At 38.7% G+C, this 22,689-nt stretch overlaps 1 protein-coding gene across 1 annotated transcript in view; it reads left to right on the forward strand.

Moving 5' to 3' along the window:
- The window catches only part of GLP1R (glucagon like peptide 1 receptor), an 81,956-nt gene that overhangs the window by 54,102 nt on the left and 5,165 nt on the right, over positions 1-22,689 (forward strand). The window contains exons 6-12 of the mRNA XM_042818802.1: positions 1,107-1,260; positions 3,275-3,434; positions 10,835-10,895; positions 14,764-14,833; positions 15,294-15,382; positions 18,987-19,125; positions 19,999-20,040. Coding sequence (XP_042674736.1) covers positions 1,107-1,260; positions 3,275-3,434; positions 10,835-10,895; positions 14,764-14,833; positions 15,294-15,382; positions 18,987-19,125; positions 19,999-20,040 — 715 coding nt within the window. The remainder of the gene's footprint in view (positions 1-1,106; positions 1,261-3,274; positions 3,435-10,834; positions 10,896-14,763; positions 14,834-15,293; positions 15,383-18,986; positions 19,126-19,998; positions 20,041-22,689) is intronic.

Raw genomic sequence — 22,689 nt, forward strand, 5'->3', positions numbered from 1 at the left:
TTTGTCAATTGGATTTAAATATATGGCAATTCTGAAGTGTAGCAGTGTAGCAACAAATAAACTTTGAATTAAACAAAAATAATTATTAATTATATGTAAGTTTTGCAATAAGCAGTGATCTAAAAGTGATACAAGCAATTCTTATTGAATTATATATTTTTAAATCTTCTTTTTCTTAATTTTAAAACTGATAGTATTCAAGACCAAGCCTATTTTTTCTTTTTCTTTCTGTTTTTTTTGTTTGTTTGTTTGTTTGTTTGTTTGCTTGCTTCAAAGAGAGAATTATATCTAGTTAGCTTCATTTGAAGCAGAATATGTACCCTTGTAATTCTGCAAGAAAAAAATTTGTGGGTGAGACTGGTAAAGCACTAGCAGCACTCTGCAGTTGGTTGCCATTTACGTGACTGCAGTTTCCTTTGCTATCCTTTAACATGCTCTTTTCAATAAGTAGCAATTTTGTTGTCTTTACAGCTGTGACTGCTGAAATTCAAGAGGATTTTTTTTCTTTTTTTTTTTTTTTTTCAATTCTGAATGCAGAGGAGGAAATCGTGTTCCTTTTTGTTCCTTTTTGTTACACAGGAGATTAATTTCCCTTGGAGGCAATTTGAATACAGCTTTTTATCTTGTCAAATTGATAATTTACAGGTGGATTTTCTTTTCACTGGGGATGGGATGCTTGTACATAACCCAGAAGCTGTACTGCACAGCAGTTCCTGAGTCAAAATGACAATGGGGTCAGTTCAAAGGGATTAGGTACAGCATGATTTGAAATTAGAATGGTTTTAGTCTTTTTGGATATTTCTTATGAAAATAATTCAATTTTTACACTCTTAAAATATTTTAAATTGATTTTTCTTATGTACCCATTGTTTCCCTTCTCTCAGACGTTCACCCTCATAGCTGCACTTTTGAATATGATTTCCTCTGTGACAGTGGTTTCTTTCCAAAGCAGTTTGAAATGCCCCCAGTCATTCTCAAGTTACAAGGATTTCCTCTGGTACCTCATGATTTTCAATAGGGCTCATTATGCCTGACTTCAGTCCTATCTATGATATTGCAGCTTTTACACTATTAGTGGATCGTGACTGATTCTTCCATTTTTACAGACATCTTCATTGCACAAGAAATTATATTCATCTGAACCTCTTCACCTCTTTTATCCTCCGTGCTATATCCGTCTTCATTAAAGACTCAGTGGTGAAGTGGATGTACAGCACAGCCACACAAGAGCACCAGTGGGAAGGACTTATCTCCTTCCAGGTAGGGGCAGACACTGTGGTGGTTATGAGGATATTGGAGTCATCATGGTGGTGTGTCTGCATCACAGCAGGTAATTTCAGTTTGTACACCTAGGCTTGTCCGAAACGATGTTTTCTGCAGTCTGTAATTTCTCTGAACCTTACAGCACAACATTTGTGCTTGTGGTTGTGCCATTCAGAGCTTACTGCAGACAAACAATTGATGTCATGGTGTATTTTCTCGTCCTCTGGTAGGTTTGCCTTTCTAAATGGAACAGACATGGCCAAGTGGATTTTTTGCATGTGTATAAATGACTATTCCCTCTTCTTGAGCTGCAGGTTCAGTTCTTCTAGTAGTAGCAAGAGGAAATTCATTTTACTAAGCCAACACCTCCTGTGTTAGTATTGTCCCTCCGGTATAGTGATCAGATTAGTTGGTCATTCTTGGAAATCTTTATAATCTTTTAATGACAGAAAAATTGAAGCATCAAATTGAAATGCAAATTTAAAAGCATTTAGAAAAGCTTTGGAGGAACAGACTAATTAAATACTTCCAATCAATTAAGGAGGATATGCAGCTCTTGTGAATATGATGAAAGCATGCCTTTCCTCTTCAGATTTGGGAAACAAAATGTAATTGAATCTTTATAGAAATGTATTCCCATTATTTATATCATTCCTGTGATTCTAGAACATGGGTATAGCATTTGCTACTGAAATACTAGATTTGGGGGGGGGGGGGGGGATCATAAAGAGACGTAATACATAATTAGTACCATCTTTTTGTGACGCTCTGCCTAGGGCTTAATTGTTAATACCACAAGTGAATATCATAGGATAGTTCATTTCTTTGCATTGTGAATGTGTTGGTTGGCAGAAAGTAAGATTGTAATGCTTACATTAAATGAAGGGCTTGGGAATGTTCACAATGAATTGTCAGTCGTTCCTTTCTTAAAAAAAAAAAAAAAAAAGAGAAGGAAAAAAAAAAGAAAAATAGTTTTTGTGTTTTCAGACATGACTTATCCAAAATAGTGATTTCATCAGATCTGATGGATACATTAGTTAGATAATCAGGTTTCATGCTTATCTAAAGTTCTGCTGCCCACATCTATGTAAATCGTCAGCTGAGAGATTTTTTTGCACTTAAATGTAATACACTGAACAATACTTTGCTTCTATCAAAAATCTTTTGCTTAGGAAAATGGTAAATATTATGGTTTCTGCTATTTGCTCTTGAATAGGGAAATTCTTAGCTGCCAAATGGAATACTTGGAGAACTGAAAAAATTCACTGATTTACATGTGTTATGGGCACTACTTTTCATTTTCATCTTTCTGTGCTGCTTTTCAAACTATAGTCCAATGCTTACAAGGAAAATTCAATACAAATAATTTTGGTTTTTTGAAAGTAGGAACATTGTATACCTGCTTTGTATAGCACATAGTGCTGGTCTCTGTCCTTTTAGTACTCAAACGTGAGGTTTTGTTTTGAGAAGGAATCACAGAATCACAAAATCGTAGGGGTTGGAAGGGACCTCCAGAGATCGAGTCCAGCCCCCCTGCCAAAGCAGGTTCCCCACACCAGGTCGCACATGTAGGTGTCGAGGCAGGTCTTGAGTATCTCCAGAGAAGGAGACTCCACCACCTCCCTGGGCAGCCTGTTCCAGTGCTCTGTCACCCTCACTGTAAAGAAGTTCTTGCGCACATTTGTGCGGAACTTCCTATGCTGCAGTTTCTGGCTGTTTCCCCTTGTCCTGTCTCCACACACTGCTGAAAACAGTCTGGCCTCACCACTCTGCCCCCCACATGTTAGATATCTGTAGACCTGGATCAGGTCCCCTCTCAGTTTTCTTTTCTCAAGGCTAAACAGACCCATTTCACTTACTTACCCTTTCTTCATAGGGCAGATGCTCCAGGCCCTTCACAGTCTTTGTGGAAGTACAAGTAGGATAGAGAAAAACAGTCTTTCAGGTTAGTCTGCTTTTTTTCCTGTCGCCACTGCTATATTCATTTGGGCTGTGCTTTCTTCCATTACAGGAATCCCTTAGCTGCCGTTTGGTGTTTGTGATGATGCAGTACTGTGTGGCTGCAAACTACTACTGGTTGCTGGTGGAAGGCATGTACCTGTACACGCTGCTGGTACTGTCTGTCTTTTCTGAGCAGAGAATTTTTCGGCTGTATCTCTGCATTGGCTGGGGTAAGTTGATCTTTCCTTACGTCCACCTGTGATTGCCCAGTTCAAGTTCTGCAGTCTATTCTATTTTTATACCTGATCCCTGATGTTTGAGCTGGGCCAGTGTGGCTTGCAGCATAGAGGCTGTGGGTTCATAATGCAGGGGCTATACATCACTACAGAAACTCCCCAGAGCAGTGACAAGCATGTGGTACTTTTCCAGCAAGACATCAACTTCTAACACAAAAGATGTGTGGCTGGTTTCAGGTGAGCAAAGGGTGTTCTGAATTACCGTACCCTGACAGTTTCTCATTTCATTCAGTGGCATTATCTACTTTTGGTGTAAAATAATGGTGTATCTCACATCTAACCAAGAGTAAAGATAGAGGCGTGCTGGCAGTGTGGAGGAATGCAACAGGGATGACAAACAAGGGGCTGCTAGCAGGTAGCATTCTGATTGGTTTTGTGGGCAGAACAGGCCAAGTGACAAATGTCAGGTGAAAGATTGGTCAGGGTGCATGTGCCAGGGACGTGTGTATGCTTGATATTAAGTACTGTGATGAGTTAAAATCAGTTGCTTTAGTCAGAACTTCTATGAAAATTCTAAAGCTTTGATTCTTTCACTCTCCAGTTAGCATGAATTCTATTACTATTCAGGACTGATCTTAAGCTTTGATTCTTTCACTCTCCAGTTAGCGTGAATTCTATTACTATTCAGGACTGATTTGAAGAATCTCTTTTGTGTCTTTATTGCCTTCTCTTCATTCCTCTTTTCCTCTCTCTCATCCTTGTGGAACTTGAGTGACTATTGGAAAGCTGAAAGTAAATCAAAGTAAATACTGCAAATGCTTTCACAGATACTACTTCTAACATTTAAATTGTTTTGACTGTCTTTCTCTTTCTATGGATTTACCAACTGTGAATATTCTAGTAAATTAATTCACTGATAAAATATGTATAGATGACTCAGTGTGAATTGCTCGACCAATTTTACTGAACAGTAATATACAGAAAGTAAAGGCTTCCTGGTATAAATAAATACAAGGAATAGCAATTTCATGGTAAGAGTTTTAGTTAAGAAGGAATTATTTGTCTTCTGTTATTGTTTTACGTAGACCATGCAGCAAAAGCGTTTTATATAACCATAGAATCATAGAATGAATCATAGAATCACAGAATGGCTTGGGTTGGAAGGGACCTTAAATCCCACACAGTTTCATATCCCTGCCGTGGGCAGGGCTGCCACCCATCAGCTCAGGCTGCCCAGGGCCCCATTCAGCCTGGCCTTGAGTGCCTCCAGGGATGGGGGACCACATTTTCTCTGGGCAGCCTGTACAAGTGTCTCTGAGCAAATAATTTCCTTCTAACATCTAATCAAAATCTCCCCTCTTTTCATTTAAAACCATCATCCCTTATCCTATCACTGTGCTCCATCATAAAGAGTTCCTCTCCAGAGTTTTTGTAAGCCACTTTTACTAAACTAGGTTGTAAACATTTTACCTTTGATTTTTTTATTTTTTATTATTAAGGAAGGGGGGGGGGAGCCATCTTTGAAGCACTGAAGTCATGAGAGGAAATTAAAAAAATGAGGAAAAAAAAAAAGCAAAATTATATCTGCAAAATGGAGTGCCAAAACAGAAGACGTTATTTTATTTTTGTTTTTCCTATATGGGAGATTTACTACTGTATGTTGAATTTCTGGATGAATTTGTGGAAATGAGTGGCAGTGCCAGAATTTGGCACTAAATATATAAGCTTCATCCAGATCACCTAGAAAAGCTTCACCAGTGCCATTCAGTCCTCATCTTTATAGTTTCTTGCTATTCCAACCACGTCTGTATGTGCAAACCTTGCCAATAATTCTGTCTTCAGATGCAGACATCTGCTACTAGTCCAATGAAGCCTTCAGTGCTCCCAGATCAGTTCTAGCAGGTAACAGTTTGGTCTTGATCAGCTTCTGAGAACAGATAAAGATGTTTTTAACTCATTTTCTTGCTTCAGTGGTGTTTCCAGTTTTTGGGTGCTCAAGTTCCTCACCAGATCCCTTTCTGCTATGAATGCTCAGTTTCATTTTGAGCTATATAATAGCCTCAGCATAATGCCTCAGGCTGTGCTTCAGAGAGCTAGAAGGTGAGGTTGCTGAGAGATTAGAGCTGAGAGCATCTCACTCTTTGAAATAGTTGATCGACTGTAAAAAATAAAGCTGGATCAAAAAATACCTGATTGTGTCAGAGCTGATTTGATACCCTGACCCTTTATCCTGTTAATGAAGTGTCTTACAGGATGATTTTTTAATGTCATTACTCATCTTTTGATGAATATTTATGTGTTTAAAATTTTGTGGGTGTATTGTTGATAAACTTAGTGGGTGTTACTCATATCACGTCATTATTTTTTCTAATGAGAACTGAACTTTTTGATCACTTACTGACCATATGGTATTGTTTCTGCTTCTGTAGTCCCCAGTGTGATCGCATATGGTTGTGCTCATACTCCTGTCTAATGTATGAATGGAATGGTATTCTCTTCAAGGGTTTTTTCCACTTGAGTGTTTGCACGTACGCTCAGCCATGGTATTTTCCTTGCTGTACTTCTTTCGATGAACAGTCTCAGAACAAACAAGAAGCTAGAGCAAGTCAATTCATTGGGTGAGCCCTAACAAAACATAATGTAAGGACCAGCTTACCAGTAGGTAGAAATGTCCTAGTATGTATTTCTCCTCAAGAGTTTCAATTGTTATATTGAATAGTGCTATGCTTTGTCATTAACAGTGGGGAAAAAAAAAAGTCTGTGTAGCTACGTAACTGAAAAAGCACTCTCATTTTACATCTAACATGAACATTTTATATCAATTCAAAATAAGGAAAGGGATGTGCAGGCTGGTCTTTATCAGGATGTCCAGGACACCAGCACATTTTTTTGTCATGCCTGAGCCCAAGGGGAGAGTCACTGAGCCTTATCCTGACATCAAGTAAATGTGTCAGGGCAATACAAAATAGTCCCTGGAGAAGAGCAGTGCTGCTGTAACACTGCTGTGTGCATCTTTCAACAGCAACTGGAAACAGGACCTCCTTGCATTCAGAGCTGGGGAGGAGAAATGAATGGGAAAACAATGGCAAGATCCCCACAGTGACTGTGCATAACAGCCAGGCAGGAGGAAAGACAGGAGGCGGCAATTTTCAGCACTAAAAACTAAGAAGAAAATGTTAATAAAAAAGCTAAACATTCCCTTAACTTCTGTGGCAATTTTACACCCAGCTGTGCATGCAGCAGGGAAACTGCTATAAAAATAAATAACTCCCCTCCTTCCAACTCCTTGTAATCCAAACTTGCTCTAAGGATGAATACACTGAAGGAATGAGGTTGTTAAAGGCAAGAAGCCTGGCTAGGGTATCAAAATCTACATCCCAATTGCAAGGATGATCTGACTGGAGCAGAGCCAGTAAGATAACTTCCTTCTCAAATCCAGTATGAGCTCAATGTAGCAAGAGGATGCACTCATTACACTAACCATTTCTTATCTATTTTCAGTGAAAACTCTTTCAGACAACGATATAAAAATTGATTTTGTGTCCAGACTGAGCTTGATAAGAAACAAATAAACAAATCACTCTAGACTTTCTCTTATTTCTCTTTGCTCTCAGTCTTCTGCTTTCAACTTTTCCTTTTTTTTTTTTTTTTTTTTTTTTTTAACAGATAAAAACATTGTATGTTTTCTTTTCACTTCCATACTGGTACCCTTTCTTCATCAGGTTGTATTTATTTATCACTAATTTTAGTTCCTCGTCACATATTTCTTGTAGTTGATGAAGTCGGACTGTCGTGGATGGTTTCTTTAGAGAAAGATGAGAAACTAGATTTCTTTTGACAGCAGCCGTGTTCCTCTGGTTTGTGTGCCTGATTATCTCAGAGGCTAAAATTCTCACCACATAGAAACCACTGATCTGAAACACTAGTTTATAAATAAATTTGTCCTTCCTAAAATGCTGTATGCAGAATATGTCCTTTTTTATTGGCCCCAGCAGAATGGCAATACTTTGGTCCTATGGAGGCAGATTTCCATCAAGAAGAATCTCTAATCATTACGTGAGAATGAGGAGAGTCTCTCTTGCTCCTCACACATCTTTCTCTTCTGAAATCACCTTCACAGAGAATGAGGTACAATGGGAATCTAGCAATAGCTTGCTAGAATGAAAACTTACTTGCACATCAAGGTACAGGAAGGAAAAATGCATGGAACATACCTGGTAATATCTTTTGTGGTGTTCAAAACTGAGCTTGTCCGTTCTGTTCCAAAATGTCACAGACCCATTAAAAGGAGAGACTGATTTCTACATGCGGTTACCCACAGGATATAGAAGCATTCATTAGCAGCTCTGCTAGTGATTCTCCTTTCTGCTCGTTTGGGATTGTGGAGCATTAGGAAAACATCATCCAAATGGTGAATCCTCAAGTAGAATTTCTCACAACTTTCTTCTCTTACCTATTCCACTCTATTATCATTCTGTATAAAACTGTTGGGTTTTGGCATGGACAATGTCTGACTGGTTTACCTACCTTTTTTGTTTTTTCTGTAAGCTGTGCCGATACCTGAGCAGGTGCAGAATACTGTAAGTTAGCAGGAAAATAAGTACATCTGGATACTTATTTATGCAGTGGGGTGTATAAGACATTGATTCTTCAGATCCATTACTTTCTCATCATCTATAGTAAGTGTAATTTTTCTAGACTATTATTCAGAAGCCCTGTCCTATGTCAACTAAGTTGAGTTTTTTTAGCTGAGCTCTCAGCATGCTTATTTCATGGTATCTGTGACAGGTTTCATAATCACAGTGTAGTGTTTCAAGACTTTCAGTTAGTTATTCTGTAAGCATTAATGTGGCTGAGTCTGTTATGAAAATACTTTTGCAGTTTCTGGCATCTTCAGATGTGATTCAGTATAAACAAGCAGATGCTACAGTTTTCTGAATTCAGATACCTGTCTTTTTCTCAGTTAACCTGGAGAAATTGCCCAACAATCTCAGGGTTTTTGTGTGAGAAAAAGCGCACCCTACAAGAGAGGGAAGTTTCTTCTCAGATATCTGATATTCTTTGAACAGCTGCATAAGAGAAGCACAAAACTGAAATACAAATGTACTGAAAGTGCTGTGTGTTGTGAGCCCAGAATGAGAATACTATATTGATTTTGTTCATAAATAATATTTATCTCTAGATTTTATTCAAAGCACTTTATAGAATTTGCTTCTAATGCTTGCTGAAGCCTGGCGAATTTCCCCTGACCAAAGCAGCTAGAATGACATTTACTTTTCTGCCTGTTAACTGAGGTTAATTAGGTGTCAAGATTACAAAGTAATCTATGGAGAACCTCAGTGATCCTTGCAAGCTATAATTATTGCAGAGATGCTGCAAACTTTCTCGTTTGCTGTTTGAATATATTCTGTAGATTTGAGGTGGATTAGGGAAGGTTGTGACAGTTTCCTGTTCAGATCTTGATTAGGACCTTGGGAAACTAGATGTAGTCCTACCTGCCAAAATTGTTCTCCAGATAGTTTTCAGAGCCACCTTTTTCTTAGGTCAAGCCTTTGTGAATTTGGTAAAATGGCAGATGGTATCCCTGTAGAATTTACATTGATATTCAAAGCTCATGAATATGAATTGTACTGCTAAGTATTGGTGTCTCATACTAAAATATACATTGCTAGAAAGGACCATATGTGACTGATGTTGTTGCAACACAAAGGCACCGCAGACCTGTGTCAGAGGTGACAGGGAAGAGGGTTTTGCGCCACTCTGTTACCTATTAACTTGTACAACATTTACATAGCAGGATACTGATGCAGTTCAGTAATACGAGCCCTTCGCCAGCCAGGTCCATTTAATATACAGATTAATTGCAGTTTCTCACTTAATTCAAATGTCAAGTAATGCAATTTATTTGGGGAGATTTCTGGTGTATTCAGAAGATGGAGGTATCCACAAATGATTACCATTATCACTCAGTGCATCTGTTCCCTCCACTGACACACAGCCTTTGTGCTCACGGTGTTTGTGCCTTAATCTGTGAATTTCATATTGAAATGTCTTAATTCTCAGCAAAGTTAAGAAAGGAGTAATTCAAACTATAATTAGTTTCTATGAATCAAAGGCTCTTTTGTTTGGAAGTGATTTGCAATGAGTCTGTTCTTAATCTCCTATGCCAGTATCAAAGCAGGACTGATTTCTCAGTAACTTTGTTCCAAAAATACACTCTCAGTATAAGGTATGTCTGTGGAATGTGATTCAACCACCTGCCCAGTATCTCTACTCAATTTACAAATTTGTTATTGCTATAACTATTGGTTTTCTGTGATTTTCTTTTTCTTGATGCTCTTCATTTTTTTCTCTTTTTATTTCCCTTTGTTTTCTGATGGAGAATAATTTATCATTTGAGCTATTTCTGCAGTATTTAGCTGTTATGATTGTAGAGAAGGAATACAGAGCAATGAAAGAGTAGGTTTTTACTGATATTGTATGCTCAGTGCAGATACTGCTTTTCAGAAGATTTTCAGTCTGCAAGAGATCACTGATTTCCCTGTGGCTTCTGTCAGAAACTGCACTTTTGCATTGTGCAGTGCACTGTAATGCACACAAAGTTCTAACATCTGTTACCATTCTCATTTTTAAGAATGTAATGCACTTTAAAATTTTGTTGAGAGACTTTGACATTGTAAAGCAAATTATAACTGCCAGCTTATTTGGCTTTTCTGTATTCCCCTTGCATCCCAGATAAACTGTGAACATTTTTAACACATACACTGTCAGGTAGGCATAGGACGAAGATTCTTCTCAGGAAGAGATGCACCTGCTCGAATACCATAGCCCAAATTTAGGTCTTTTCTGGGGAGACCTAAGCACACTTGCTCCACAGAATGTGCCCATGCTTTCATTATCATCGTGGTGTATATATAACTGAGTGTACACCAGCTCAGTGCCAATGGACAGCCTGAACCTGGTGCTACCTGAATGCAACACAACAGACCTGCGGACAGAAGTGTGGATGCAGAAGGTTTGGGTCAAAGAGCTCTGCATTCTTACTCTCTAAATTGCATAGTGGCCAGCAGATATTCCAGAAATTTAGTTCCCTTGTCCTCTCCATAATAATTTTCACAGAAAAACTGGTATGTGCCAAATATGGGGGCGATGGTCTGTTGTTCATTGTTCATGATTGCTAGGAACTAGACAGGGGCATAGGCAAAAGAAGGTATACATGCTAATTACTTGCAGGTTAGATTCTTCCTCCCACTATTGACAGCCAACTGCACTGGTCAGGAGAGGTAACCCTCCTGGCAAAGAATTACGTTGTACATCATTGCATGGGGGTTATGTCCTCTTTGCTTTTCCCTGTCCTTTAATGTCAGTGTCAACCTTGTCTCCTTTCTTCCCAGGTATACCAATGCTGTTTGTTATCCTCTGGGGAACTGTCAAGTACCTTTATGAAGATGAGGGGTTGGTTTAGTTCTGATTTTCTAGCTATCTCATTTGTGCTGTGTGTGTGCACTGGCAGGCCATTGTTTGCTTTCTGATTGTAGCGTAGTGTAGTTTGCTTTGGCAATGTGCTGAAACCTCATAAAATTGCTTCTGTTTTGTCTGAAGGTCTTGCATGACTTTTCAGGATGGACTGCATGTTTCTTTCTGATCCCAATTTTCTGCATGTCTGAATGAATCTATCCTTTTGCAGGTCAAGGAGAGGCATGTTTTGTTATTCTGTAGTTCCAGTAGCAACAATAGAAGTCGTCATACCCAACCGAGACCTCTCCTGACATTGTGCCTTTGGCAGTAGCCTTTAGAGTTATGCCTCAGATGAAGGCAAAAACGTCCCACAGAATTTTGCCTGCAATTTGTAGTGGTTAGCTTATGCCTTGCAGCAGAGATGTGATTGCCTGTTCTTGTTTAAGCTTCCATTGTTTCGGTCTTCATAAAATGAAAACGCATTCTGTGTCTGATTGTGTTAGTTTTTCTGAAGTCTAGTGTACCACTAATAAAACTGTTGAAAAACACAAAATACATTTTGTCTGCTTTTCCCAGTGACTATTCTGAAAAAAAAAAAAAAAGGCCTTTTTCATGTACCAGATAGCATTGTAATTTAGTTTGTTTGTTTGTTGTTGGTTTGTTTTTATTTTTTAAGCAAGAGAGAGGAAAGTGGCTTCCTCTTCTTGGTGACAGTGACTGCCTGAAAATATTGAGTAGCTTTCTTTGTGATGGTGTATATAACTTCATGCTATTTCATTATTTTTTTTCTTAGATGAATCTATTTATTGGATCTTCTTATTTAGTATCCAAGCAACCCAGCCAACACTTTGTAGTCATTGTGAGGTGGTTTTTTTTCAAGCACAGTCCTTGCTGGAGAGATGCCATGGTGTGAAAATTCCATGTAGTCAGAACTGCTCTCAGACTGTATTCTGGTATTCATGAGTATAAGATCAGGGTTTTTTTCAGTGTCTTTCATTATACTGAAACAGCTCTGTGAAGTTGCCTCTTCTGGTTTAAGCAATACTAGGATTATTCTATGACTTTCCTTTCCAAGGTTGACTTGGTAATGTACCATAACAAGATCATGGCCATTCTGATGTATTGCTAGTTTTGATGAAATGTTCAAAATAGGTGTAGAGAGCATGTAGCATCTGAAAGGCAGTATTCCATGGCCATATCTTGCCATCGATGTAGAAAATGTATTCAAAGTACTCACACTGAGCCTCCTACATAATGTGATGTTCAGAGCTGATTTATACTTTCTATTATGGAAAACTGTCATTCGCTGCCTTCAGCAGACCTTAAAGGGGATAATTTTGCACCTTATTGAATTTTCTAAATCTTGTATAAATATTTGTAAAATACAACAGTAAATAACCACATGCGGCAGTGTCTCTGAAAGGTGATTTCTGTGCCTTGGGCAGACATTTGTTGGAGCAGACAGGGATATCTTTCATGCTGTTTGCTGTAGCACTGTCACCACAGATGTGCGGCAGGCTGTAAATTTCATTTGTGACTCAACTACTTACCTGGTTATGAGGAATAACTGGAAGTAGATGTGGCTAGGGTTGGAAGTTCCAGGCAATCCTGCTGTTTGAAAAAAGGTTTAGAACCTGCAAGATCTACTTGCACACTGGTTCCTTCTTTCCTTACAGGTACACCTGTGAACTCCTTTATGAATCAGTTGCTGTTTTAAAAAGTGAGCTATTTAAAAACACTTTTTGTATAGATTACAAATAAAAGTGAATATAAGGTGAGCTTCTTAATCATTACACTGTACCTAAAGAGCTGATAGAGCAGGGTGGTTGGAACTGATGACCTTTAAGGTCCCTTCCAACCCAAGCCGTTCTGTGATGATTCTGTGTTCTTTGTTTCTGCCTTCAATTACCTATGGGAGGAAGACAGCCAGTCCAGTATTTTTAAAAATGGAGCCATTAATCTGTATGTCTTTAAGGTAAAACATCAGTGTTTTCATTCATAAAGACTTCTAGATTGTTAAGCAAAGGCAGAAACTTCCCAGTAGCATCTGTTTCACTGGATTAATTTCCTATTTACAGTTTTGATGCTATTATCTGCCAAGCATCTTTTAAGTGGCCCTGAACAAACTGCAGGGGTAGATCCCAATCAGAATAGCCTCTAGCATGTTTATCAGTGTGAAAGTCCCAGAAAGCACAAATGGAGAAAAAATAATGTACAAATCTATCAATTTCATTTTCTGGACACTTTAATAGCTGTGGCACTTTAATTGGACTCTAATGGTGTTTTTATTGCACATATTTGTATAAATTTAAAAGTAGCTAAAACTGCTCTGTGCCACAGGAAGCAAATTAATACACACAGAAATGTAGCAGAGCTAATGTTAAACCATTAAACCAGTCTCTGTCATTATCAGGAAATTTTAAAATTGCCTCTGCTTCCTCTGTAGCTAGTCAGAAAATTAGAATTCCACTCCCAGCCATGCCTGTTATCCTACCTGCCTTGAGGGATTCAAATAAAATTAATTTAAAAAATGCATTAAGCTAGATTCCAGTCACCCATAGCAATTAAGAAGTTCTGTTACTCAGATTCCAGCTCAGGTACACTGACTGCACATGATATGTAAACCTTCTTTCTCAGTATCTAAAAAATAATTTAATGCAATTGGATAATACAAGCAGATCTGATTGTATGTATTAAGCTCAAGTTGAAAGAAAAATGAAATTCCTAGCCTTTTTGGGCCTCTGTTACCACCAAGGCAATTTGGAACTGCCACAGCAAAATTGCTTCACTTTCCTCTGTAGGATTTGTGTGTGTAGGCACTGTGGCATGGACTCCTACTATGCACTACACAGTTTTCTATTTTCTCTCAAGCTGACTGTCCCATGATAAGGTTAGATGGCTTACTCTCTGCCAGTAGCACCCTAGTTTCATAGGTCTGTTAAGAAAACGTAGGGAAAACTGAGCATACGTAAGTGTAGGCAGATAAAATCTGGAGAAGAAATTTGTTCTGTGAAACAACCTGTATTTTCTATAGTGCTGTTTCATAGTTCGTTTCACAGCCTGTGTGGCTTAGAAACCTGCTGGGTTTACTGATGAAAGTTGCTGTTGAGTAATACTGAACAATGTGACAAGAGGCTAACAAAGCTGTGTCATGCAAATATTAAGTAAGCTGTTGCTGCTGCAGCTTGTGAAGTGGACATGAGCACTGCTGGGCCACCTGAGCCATTGTGCACACACAGGACCTCATGGGGCTGGGTGGCTGGGGACAGCAGACAAAAGAACTAGATGCACAAAGCCCCATTGTAATGATCACTTCAAACTGGTGATCCCAAGCTATGGCTTTCAGGCATTACATTTCTTGTGATCATTCTCCATTGCTTGAGGGTCCAAGAATTTTTAAAAAGAAAATGAGGCTTATGGGAAGAATAAAGTATTATAGTGCCTGCAGCATGTTACTTTCTGGACAGAAAGTACACAAGAAGTGTAGGACAGGAACCAAACAAGAAACATCTGACTCAAATCGATAGCTCTCCCCTTGCAGCCAAATGGCCTTGGTTTTAATGGAGCAAATCTCCAAAATTTATTGATGATAATTCACATCGAGTGTTGGAGGAGAGCTAGCCATTAGTGGACAGGAAAGGCAGACAAGTAGTATCCAGCTAGATTATGACAGCTGCAATTGTATAAAGCATTCAGTGTTTCTAAGAACCCAGCAAATGCATCTGTTTCCATGTCAGCATGATGTACTTTCCTGGTATCTAGTCCTCAATATTGTTTTCCATCCGCACTACTGTAAGAGAATGAGAAATGGGAGATTTTAATAATGTACTGAAACTTTTTTCTTGTCTTTTTGCATTCTGTCTAGCTGCTGGAGCAGGAACTATAACATGAATTATTGGTTGATCATCAGACTGCCCATTCTAATCGCCATTGGGGTGAGTATGGAGTGCACTCAGTACTACATCATGTACTGCAAAGAGTGGTAGTGCATACGGCTATTGTGCATGTCCAAAGGTTAATAACCTTTGAGGGCACTGACATTTTCATTCAGGAATGAGATTTTATGAAACCAAATTGGTTTCTGTTACTTGAATTCCTGACGAGTGTGACGTTTATTTTGACGTTTATTTCATGCTGTCTTCTTGTTTACTGGCAGTGCATGATAACTAAATAGCATGCCACATCAGTACAGCTAACTCCTCTGTTTGGGAAAGCTGCAGCAGGTAGCACAGAGGATGCATTTTAGAACTTAGCAAGAAATTGAATTCTGTGGTAAATTCTTCAGCTGCAGAATAGCAGGATTCCCAGGACCTAGAAATGCATATACAACCCGACTTAGCACTTACACATACATATTTCTTGATGACTATATAAATTCTTCTTTAATCTTTCCAGGTAAATTTCTTGATCTTTATCAGAGTTATATGCATCATCATCTCCAAGCTACAAGCAAATTTGATGTGCAAAACTGACATAAAATGCAGGTATGTTGTTTGATGGTCTGACACTTGTTACCTCTCAAAATAGAAGTGGACAAAGAGATACATGGAAAGAAGTGGATTAACAAGGATATTTAAACATCACTGACCCTGAGTAGCTCATGTTGCATGTTGCTGTGATTGCTTGGGCAGTCAGTCACCAAGTCACTGGTGAAGCCAGGACAGTTGTTGCCCCTGAATTGGAGATAAATGGAAGAGTTGATCTCTGAGCTCATCAGTTTACACTCTTCCACAACACTGGAAGAAGCAGGTATTTTTTGCATACTTGCAGCATATGCAAGTACTTACGTAATTTGGAAGATAATGAGGGAGAGAAATAAAATCTTTAACTTCAATGAAGATAGTGAGGGGTTATTTTGAGTACCGCTGCTTGTTCTTATTGCCAATTTTTATTAGGACAAACTTTCAATCTTGAATTTACTAGGCATATATACGGTGTTTCAAGAGAGCACCTACTGAAATGTTCAATATTTATTTTGCAGTCATTGCCTTGTCTGTGTTATTCCTGTTATTTTATCACCTTGATAAGATTCATAGTTGCATCACTTATGTCTACATCTTGAAGTGCATTTCTGTATTACAGTCTGAAAAATAGTATAGGAGGAACAAATCTGCTATAGGATAAATTAATGAGTGTGGAGCTACATGCTTTTCAGCTATGGTTATTTGACTTTGCTAGACTTCTATAGTAGACACAGCATGTATTTTTGTGTCATCTTACCAGAGTACAGAATTGTCTTGATGTTACCTACCCTCAGAGCTTTGTGAAATTTTGGAAATCCTTATGCATGATTGAAGTTCAAAGCAGAGAAAAGGACTCCTAATGTGCTGCACGCTTAACTTTCATTCTGAATAAACATGACCTATTCTTCCCAGGGTAAAATTTGCAAGGCGTAGTGGTAGGCAGGCAGTTTTGCTGGCTTGGAGGCATTTGAAAGTCTGACTGTAAAATTATGCTGTCAAGGAGAAAGCCTTTATGACTTCTGTATTTAGAAGGAAGGTTTGATACAGCTGAACCAGAAGTGTAAGTTCATTCAGTTATTCATGTTGTATGTTCAAAAATCTGCTACTAAACAGAGAGGCTTTATCAAGAAAGAATTTACCTAGCATCAGAACCTTCTTTACTGATGAAGATTAAAGTCTTGGTAGTCTTTCTTGTGGTTGGTAGGTATAGTCAAGTTGAGGAAGTCTTCTCTATCCAGAAGAGTTCAGTTCATTGGTAGGTCTCTGATGATAACAAGACCAGAGGACATAGGTAGCTGTATGAGAGTATTTTCACCCCTTCTTTTCTGCTCAGAGATACTGGAAAAGACTTGTGAAGACGAACTGCTACTGTGAAATTTATTCTCTTATACAAGACTAATGTAGGTGCCTAGAAAGTCACTAACTTATATGTAATAGAGAAGTCTTTTGCTTCCAGACAAATTTTTCCATTTGCTCTCTTGTGTTGCCCAGATAGTGCTCATTGTTCATCATAGCAACAAATCCCTTTTCTCTGTGTAAGGACTGGAGTTGTGTGGAAGCTTCCTTTTGCTGAGGTAGGGGATTTTCTTCAGGGATCTTAACTAGCCAGGAAGCATTTTCATAGGATTTTTCATAGCGTTCTGTTTAAGATAGAGCTCTCTAAGTATCCCATCTAGACTAATTAGCATTCATTAAACAAACTAGGGGATTGCTGTACACCTACCCAACTCCCTTTCTTTGCCCAGGCCGTGCCTCAAGAACTGATTCAGTCAGCCTCCTGCTTATATCTCTGTCTCAAGGGAGATGGTGGTGTAGCAGAGCCTGCTTCATGAGACCTGCTGGCTAGCTACTCTGTTAAGCAAGTTCCCTCCCCTCCTCCAGTGCAGTAGCATGCCTACATCCACTAAAAATCTGCATGTCTGTAAACTGTTTAATTTCAATGGTTCCTTAGATACAGTATCTCTCAATCTTGCCCTGTGCACCAAGGATGTTGGCAGGCTAGTGGATGACCTGACAGGAGCCCAGTGCTTAGCGTTAAACAACTCCATCCAGCAACACGGAATGGGTGCTGACTGGGTATGAAGCAACTTTATGGAAGACCGAAGAATGCTGGAGGACAGCAGGCTGAACATAAATCAGCAGTGTGCTCTTGTGGCATTGTAGGATGACAGAGGTACATTAGTAAGAGCGTAGCCAGATCAAGGGAAGTGACAGACCCATTCCATTCAGCACCTACAAAACTACTTCTGGTGTCCAGGTTCAAGAAAGTCATTGTGTTTTGACCCTCTGTAACCCATGGATCTTGCCTCATTTTTTTTCACTAGTGTATGTCAGGGAATAGAGTAAGTGATGTAGAAGGAGTTGCTGAGAACTAGATTTATTCAGCCTGGGAACAGAAGGCTCAGTAAAGATTCTGTTGCAGCTTCTGTAGGTAGCTTCTCTTCAGCTACCTACTGGTGACTATAAGGAAAATGGAGCTGGACTTCTTACAGAGGTACATGGTTAAAGGACAAGGGGCACAAGTTATTGCAAGAGGGGTTCCAGCTGTATGTCAGAGGTGGAGGAAAAAAAAAAAAAAGTTGCCTGATGTGGGAAAAGGGGCCTATTGAGGCTGTGCAGTATCTGCCATGGAGATATTTAAAACTCGTTGGGGCAGAGACCTGAGTAAACCTGCTGAATTGAGCAAGGGACTTCCGGAGATTCCTTTCAACTTGATTGTGATTCATAATATCAGCTGAAAGCCCTAGAGTGCACAAGATATTCTAAGTACTATCAGCCCTGCCAGTCAAATGGTTCTGTACCCACCAAAGTGTCCCATGGCAGTCTGTCAGGAGACACTGGTAGTATTGACTGGTTCTGTGGCCCAGGATAGTATTTTAAGCTCTTCTGTGAGATTCAGGCACCTTCCATTCCTGTTGAGTGGCTTGTGTATCTATCAAAAGAGAGCTAAGGACTACTCTTGTGAATGGTTCCCTGTAGTTGTAAACCTGAGCACTGCTTTCTCTCCCACAGGCAAAAAATACTGTATTTCATATTGGTGTCTTTTTTTTTTTTGCTAGCTGTGTCTTTGAACTTGCCATTTAATCACACAGTCACACAGTCATCAGTCACTTTAAGACAGTTTAACTGCTTTTATGAAGTCTTACACAGTTACAGTCAGTTACAGTGTTTTAAAGATTTAACACACCGTGGAGGTGGGAAGGAACAACAAGTAATACTCCATATTCCAAGGTATTTTAAAAAAATTCTAGTCCCTGGTAGACTGTTTCTTTCAGGTTATTAACAAGGTAACAAGGTAAGTTTTGATTGTATTTCCCATTTACAAATGGGGAAAAGTGTACACAGGGAAACATCTTGGGGTACAAGAAGTCATGTGACTTGCTCCTAAATTTGAAAGGCCTTCTAGGCAAAATACAGCCAAGAGCTGAATAGATAGCATTGCTGACAGCAGGGGTGATGTGTAGTGGAGCAGCACTTAAAACATATTGAAACCTAGCATGGTTACTTTTGAGGCTACTTTTCCTTTATTTGTTTATTTATTTATTCTTTTTTGGTTCATGGTGTGTCAGAAGCAGAGCAATGAACTATTCAGTGGCATTGTTTCTTTCTTTCTTTGTGATCCTAGGCTGGCCAAGTCTACCTTGACATTGATCCCACTGCTGGGAACCCATGAGGTCATCTTTGCCTTTATTACTGATGAACATGCCAGAGGGATGCTGCGCTTTGTGAAGCTTTTTACTGAGCTCTCCTTTGCTTCTTTCCAGGTAGCATTCATACTGGGCACATGTGGATATTTTGTAACTGCTGTTTGGTGTCCTGCTCATGGTCTCATTCCTGTTTATTGTATTTCTCAATTTAGCACTAGATATTGCAGGTTTATGACAGTGATATGATGTCATTTTTAATATTTAGTTTAGATGTTAATGTCACTCTATTTTCAATAAGTCTTACATTTCTCACAGTAAACTGGTATTCCCATCCATGTATTAAGCTCTACTCCCTGTGGGGTGCCTCAAGGCAATAATGAAATTGTCTGTGATTTCCTGTAATTGTATAATGGTGTTGCTGAAAACAAATTTTGTGCCTTCACTTGCATTTTTGATACTCCTGAAAATCTGTGCTGTGAGAAGTAGTTGTCTACAGCTGAAACTGCATGTGAGGCAAATGTAGATTTACTGTGATTTTTATTTATCTGTTGCCTTAGGTAAAGCCATTTTTAAAATAATCTCCTTGTCTAAGGGAATCATTATTCTTCCAGTTTACCTGCTCGCCCACTCGTTCCCTATTTATCAAGTACAGAGCTATATTTATGCTCACTGTGAATTGTTAATATTGTTTGTGGCCAGAAGACAGGTAAGGAAAAAGCAGAGGGAAAGAGGTGTTAGGAAAAAATGACAGGTTGAAGAACACAGTAGCTTATTTTTCCTAAGATCGTGTGCTTTGAGACATCGTTTGATCAAATTTCTCTGCCATCAGGGCTGTCAGAGACCACCCTTCGTCTTCATCGTCCATTCTTGTTTTTCTCTCACCATGGAACATGCCAGTGTGGAGCTCAGCCCTCTGCAGCTTTGCTTGGCAAAGGACGAGAACTGCTCTGCTGTGCTCTTCTCACTCCTCTTGTTTTTTGTTGATTTCAGGGGCTGATGGTTGCAATTCTCTACTGTTTCATCAATAATGAGGTAAGAGAGACACTGCGAATTGCTCCAGCTTGCACTATCAGCAGCCACTGTAGAAAAAGGAAATTGAAAGTGGTTTTGAATTGCTAAATGGTCTTGAACTGCTGAAAGTCCTACTGAGGACTTTTTTTTTTTTTTTTTTTTTTTTTTTTAAATCTACTCTTTCTACAAACCGACCTCTTTACAGCCACATGGGATAACTTTTCAGACAATTCTTGTTGGAAGGAATCCAGGCATTGTACTTCAAGAATATTATTTGTAGGCATGATATCTTGCAAGTTTTCTTGCTTACAATTGTATAGTTTTCAGTGATTGAACTTTCCTTTTATTGAGACAGTTGCTCCTCTTAATCCATTCCAAAGTGTTTCTAATGTGCTTGCTTTGATTAATATTGAAGTAGAGCCATTTTTATTCTACAGCTCTGAGCAGCTCACTGGTGAGATTGTACAATATTCATGGCTAATTCCCGTAGGGTTTAATTAAGTTTGGTTTCCCTGCATTCCTGCTACTGAAAATATCATCGCTCTCATTAAAATATAGCACTGAACTTCAAGGAGTAGCAAGTTCTCCCAAAAGCTCCAGCCTCAGAGCTTTGAGCTAATGTGAATACAAGTACCATCTTAGGGCATCTGCTGAACTCCAGACCTGTTAGATGAGAGTATTCTGTTTCTGTACTGCATAGACCTTTTGTGTTACCTTCTAAGTGGTCGTTATTATATATTCACTCAGCAGCCGGGTTTGCAAGGGAAGCAAAAACACTACTGACTTGGCAGCACATTATTAAGTCTAATGCAAGTCAGTGTGTTTTGCATTAGTGCTAAGTCTACTTTTAAATATGACATAGTGATCCAAAATCATCTGTTGAAAGATAGACCTCATCAAGGAATTGAAATCAATGGAAGAAATGTTCTAATTATGTCATTATGGCTAGGCTGGAGTTAACAAAAAAGCAGCAGGCATGCTGAATTAAGCCCTGCAGGAGACTGTTCACTTTTGTAGCTGTGGGTAAGATTATGTTTAAGTGAATGTGTTAATTGCACCACTTATGAAAGCTAGAGGTGGGTAGCAGCAGGCTTTGCTCAAGCATGAATTGGAAAATACTTGTTTAAAATCCTTTGTACACTTTTACAGGTGTAAATCCTGAAATTAAGAACCATCTGCTGCTGTATCATTTATTCTGATTCACTTTGGCCTCTGCTCACATATCTCCTGTGCAGCTGCAGCCAGGACCCTAGTGAATTATGTCCAGTAGTTTCTTCCATGTGATACAAGAACAAAGTTACTTTCATTACAAACCCTGAAAAAAGAGTTGCTTCTTTTGACAGAGCCCTCTGTGACATCTCTTGTTTACAGCTCTTTTGCTTTTATAATGTAATTCCCAGTGTGTAATCCTAATGTATTCGGTTTCATACAAATCTGACAATCTAGATTGAATTATTTAACTTGTGCCAATGCTTATTAAAAGAAGGGAAAAGAATTTTGCCAAGCTCCTTATCAACATACTTAGAATAAATCTGTGTATAAAGAGTTTGAGTATGTCAAGTCTCTTCTATTTCTTTCTTAAACTCTTAGTTTTTAAACTGTTTTTCTTCTGACAGTGTTCCTGAAACCTATCCTTGTATGCAGTATGGTTTGTATTTTTTGTCTGTGACTCAGTGACTTCTTTTCTTTTACCTTAACCATACTTCTCAGTGTCTTTTGCAAGTGTTGGAGCCAGATCAAGGACAGAAATAAAGATAGAAGTTATATTATTTCCTTTCGTAGAATTTACTTATAGAAGAACATTAAAATATGTTTGTATTTCAGTCACATTTCACCTGAAATAATTCCTCTAGTATTGCTCTGAAGCAAATTACAGGGTCTCATCGGATTGGCTGTTATCACCAATTTTCTTTGAAGACTGGGATGGGTTTAATGTGATCCATTTTTCTGCAGTGTTGCTTTCTGTAACAAATATTCTAACCAGAGAGATGCTATCTTTTTCCATCAGAATTAGTTTAAGCTAATTCAGGCTGCTTTCCGTATAACTTTCCTTCTTTTTGTGCCTCCTTCCTATCTCTGTGGAAACACACTTCACTCTCTTTCACCTTAAAAGAATCTGTCTTAACTCCAGGATTCCTTGATTTATTTATTTATTTATTTATTTTCATTACTGCTCAATCTTCATTTTCTCTTTTTACTTTGTATTCTCTATACAGTTCCTTGAACTGCTCCACCAGCTCCATTCTACGTCATTTCAGATGTACATTCCTATCACTATGATTGAAGCCTGTAACCTGCATTAGGCTCAATCAGCAGTTCTCTGTGAGATACCTTCTCCATTTTTAACATCCATGACCATGTTTTCTAGCTTCTGCATACTTCTTTGTCTGTGAAAATCTTCATGGGAACTTTTTTCTTGGCTCCCTTCTCCCTGTACAGCCTATTTATCCATGCATGGATGCTGCTAGGCTAATTAATTGGCTGAAAGATCTGTACATCAACTTCTGTGCTCAAGATATACTAAATAAATCTTGAACTATAACTTCAGTCATGTCTTCATAGCCATGTAGGCAAAAAAAAAAAAAAAAAAAAAAAAATCAGCACTGAAAGCAGAGTTTCTCTTTACCCTTTTCCTTAACCTTTGGAGTGAAAACTAATATTCTCTCACCA

Source organism: Centrocercus urophasianus, unplaced genomic scaffold (genome assembly GCF_019232065.1).
Source record: "Centrocercus urophasianus isolate 14NV4802_14NV808 unplaced genomic scaffold, USGS_Curo_1.0 seq_10, whole genome shotgun sequence".
NCBI classification, from domain to species: domain Eukaryota; kingdom Metazoa; phylum Chordata; class Aves; order Galliformes; family Phasianidae; genus Centrocercus; species Centrocercus urophasianus.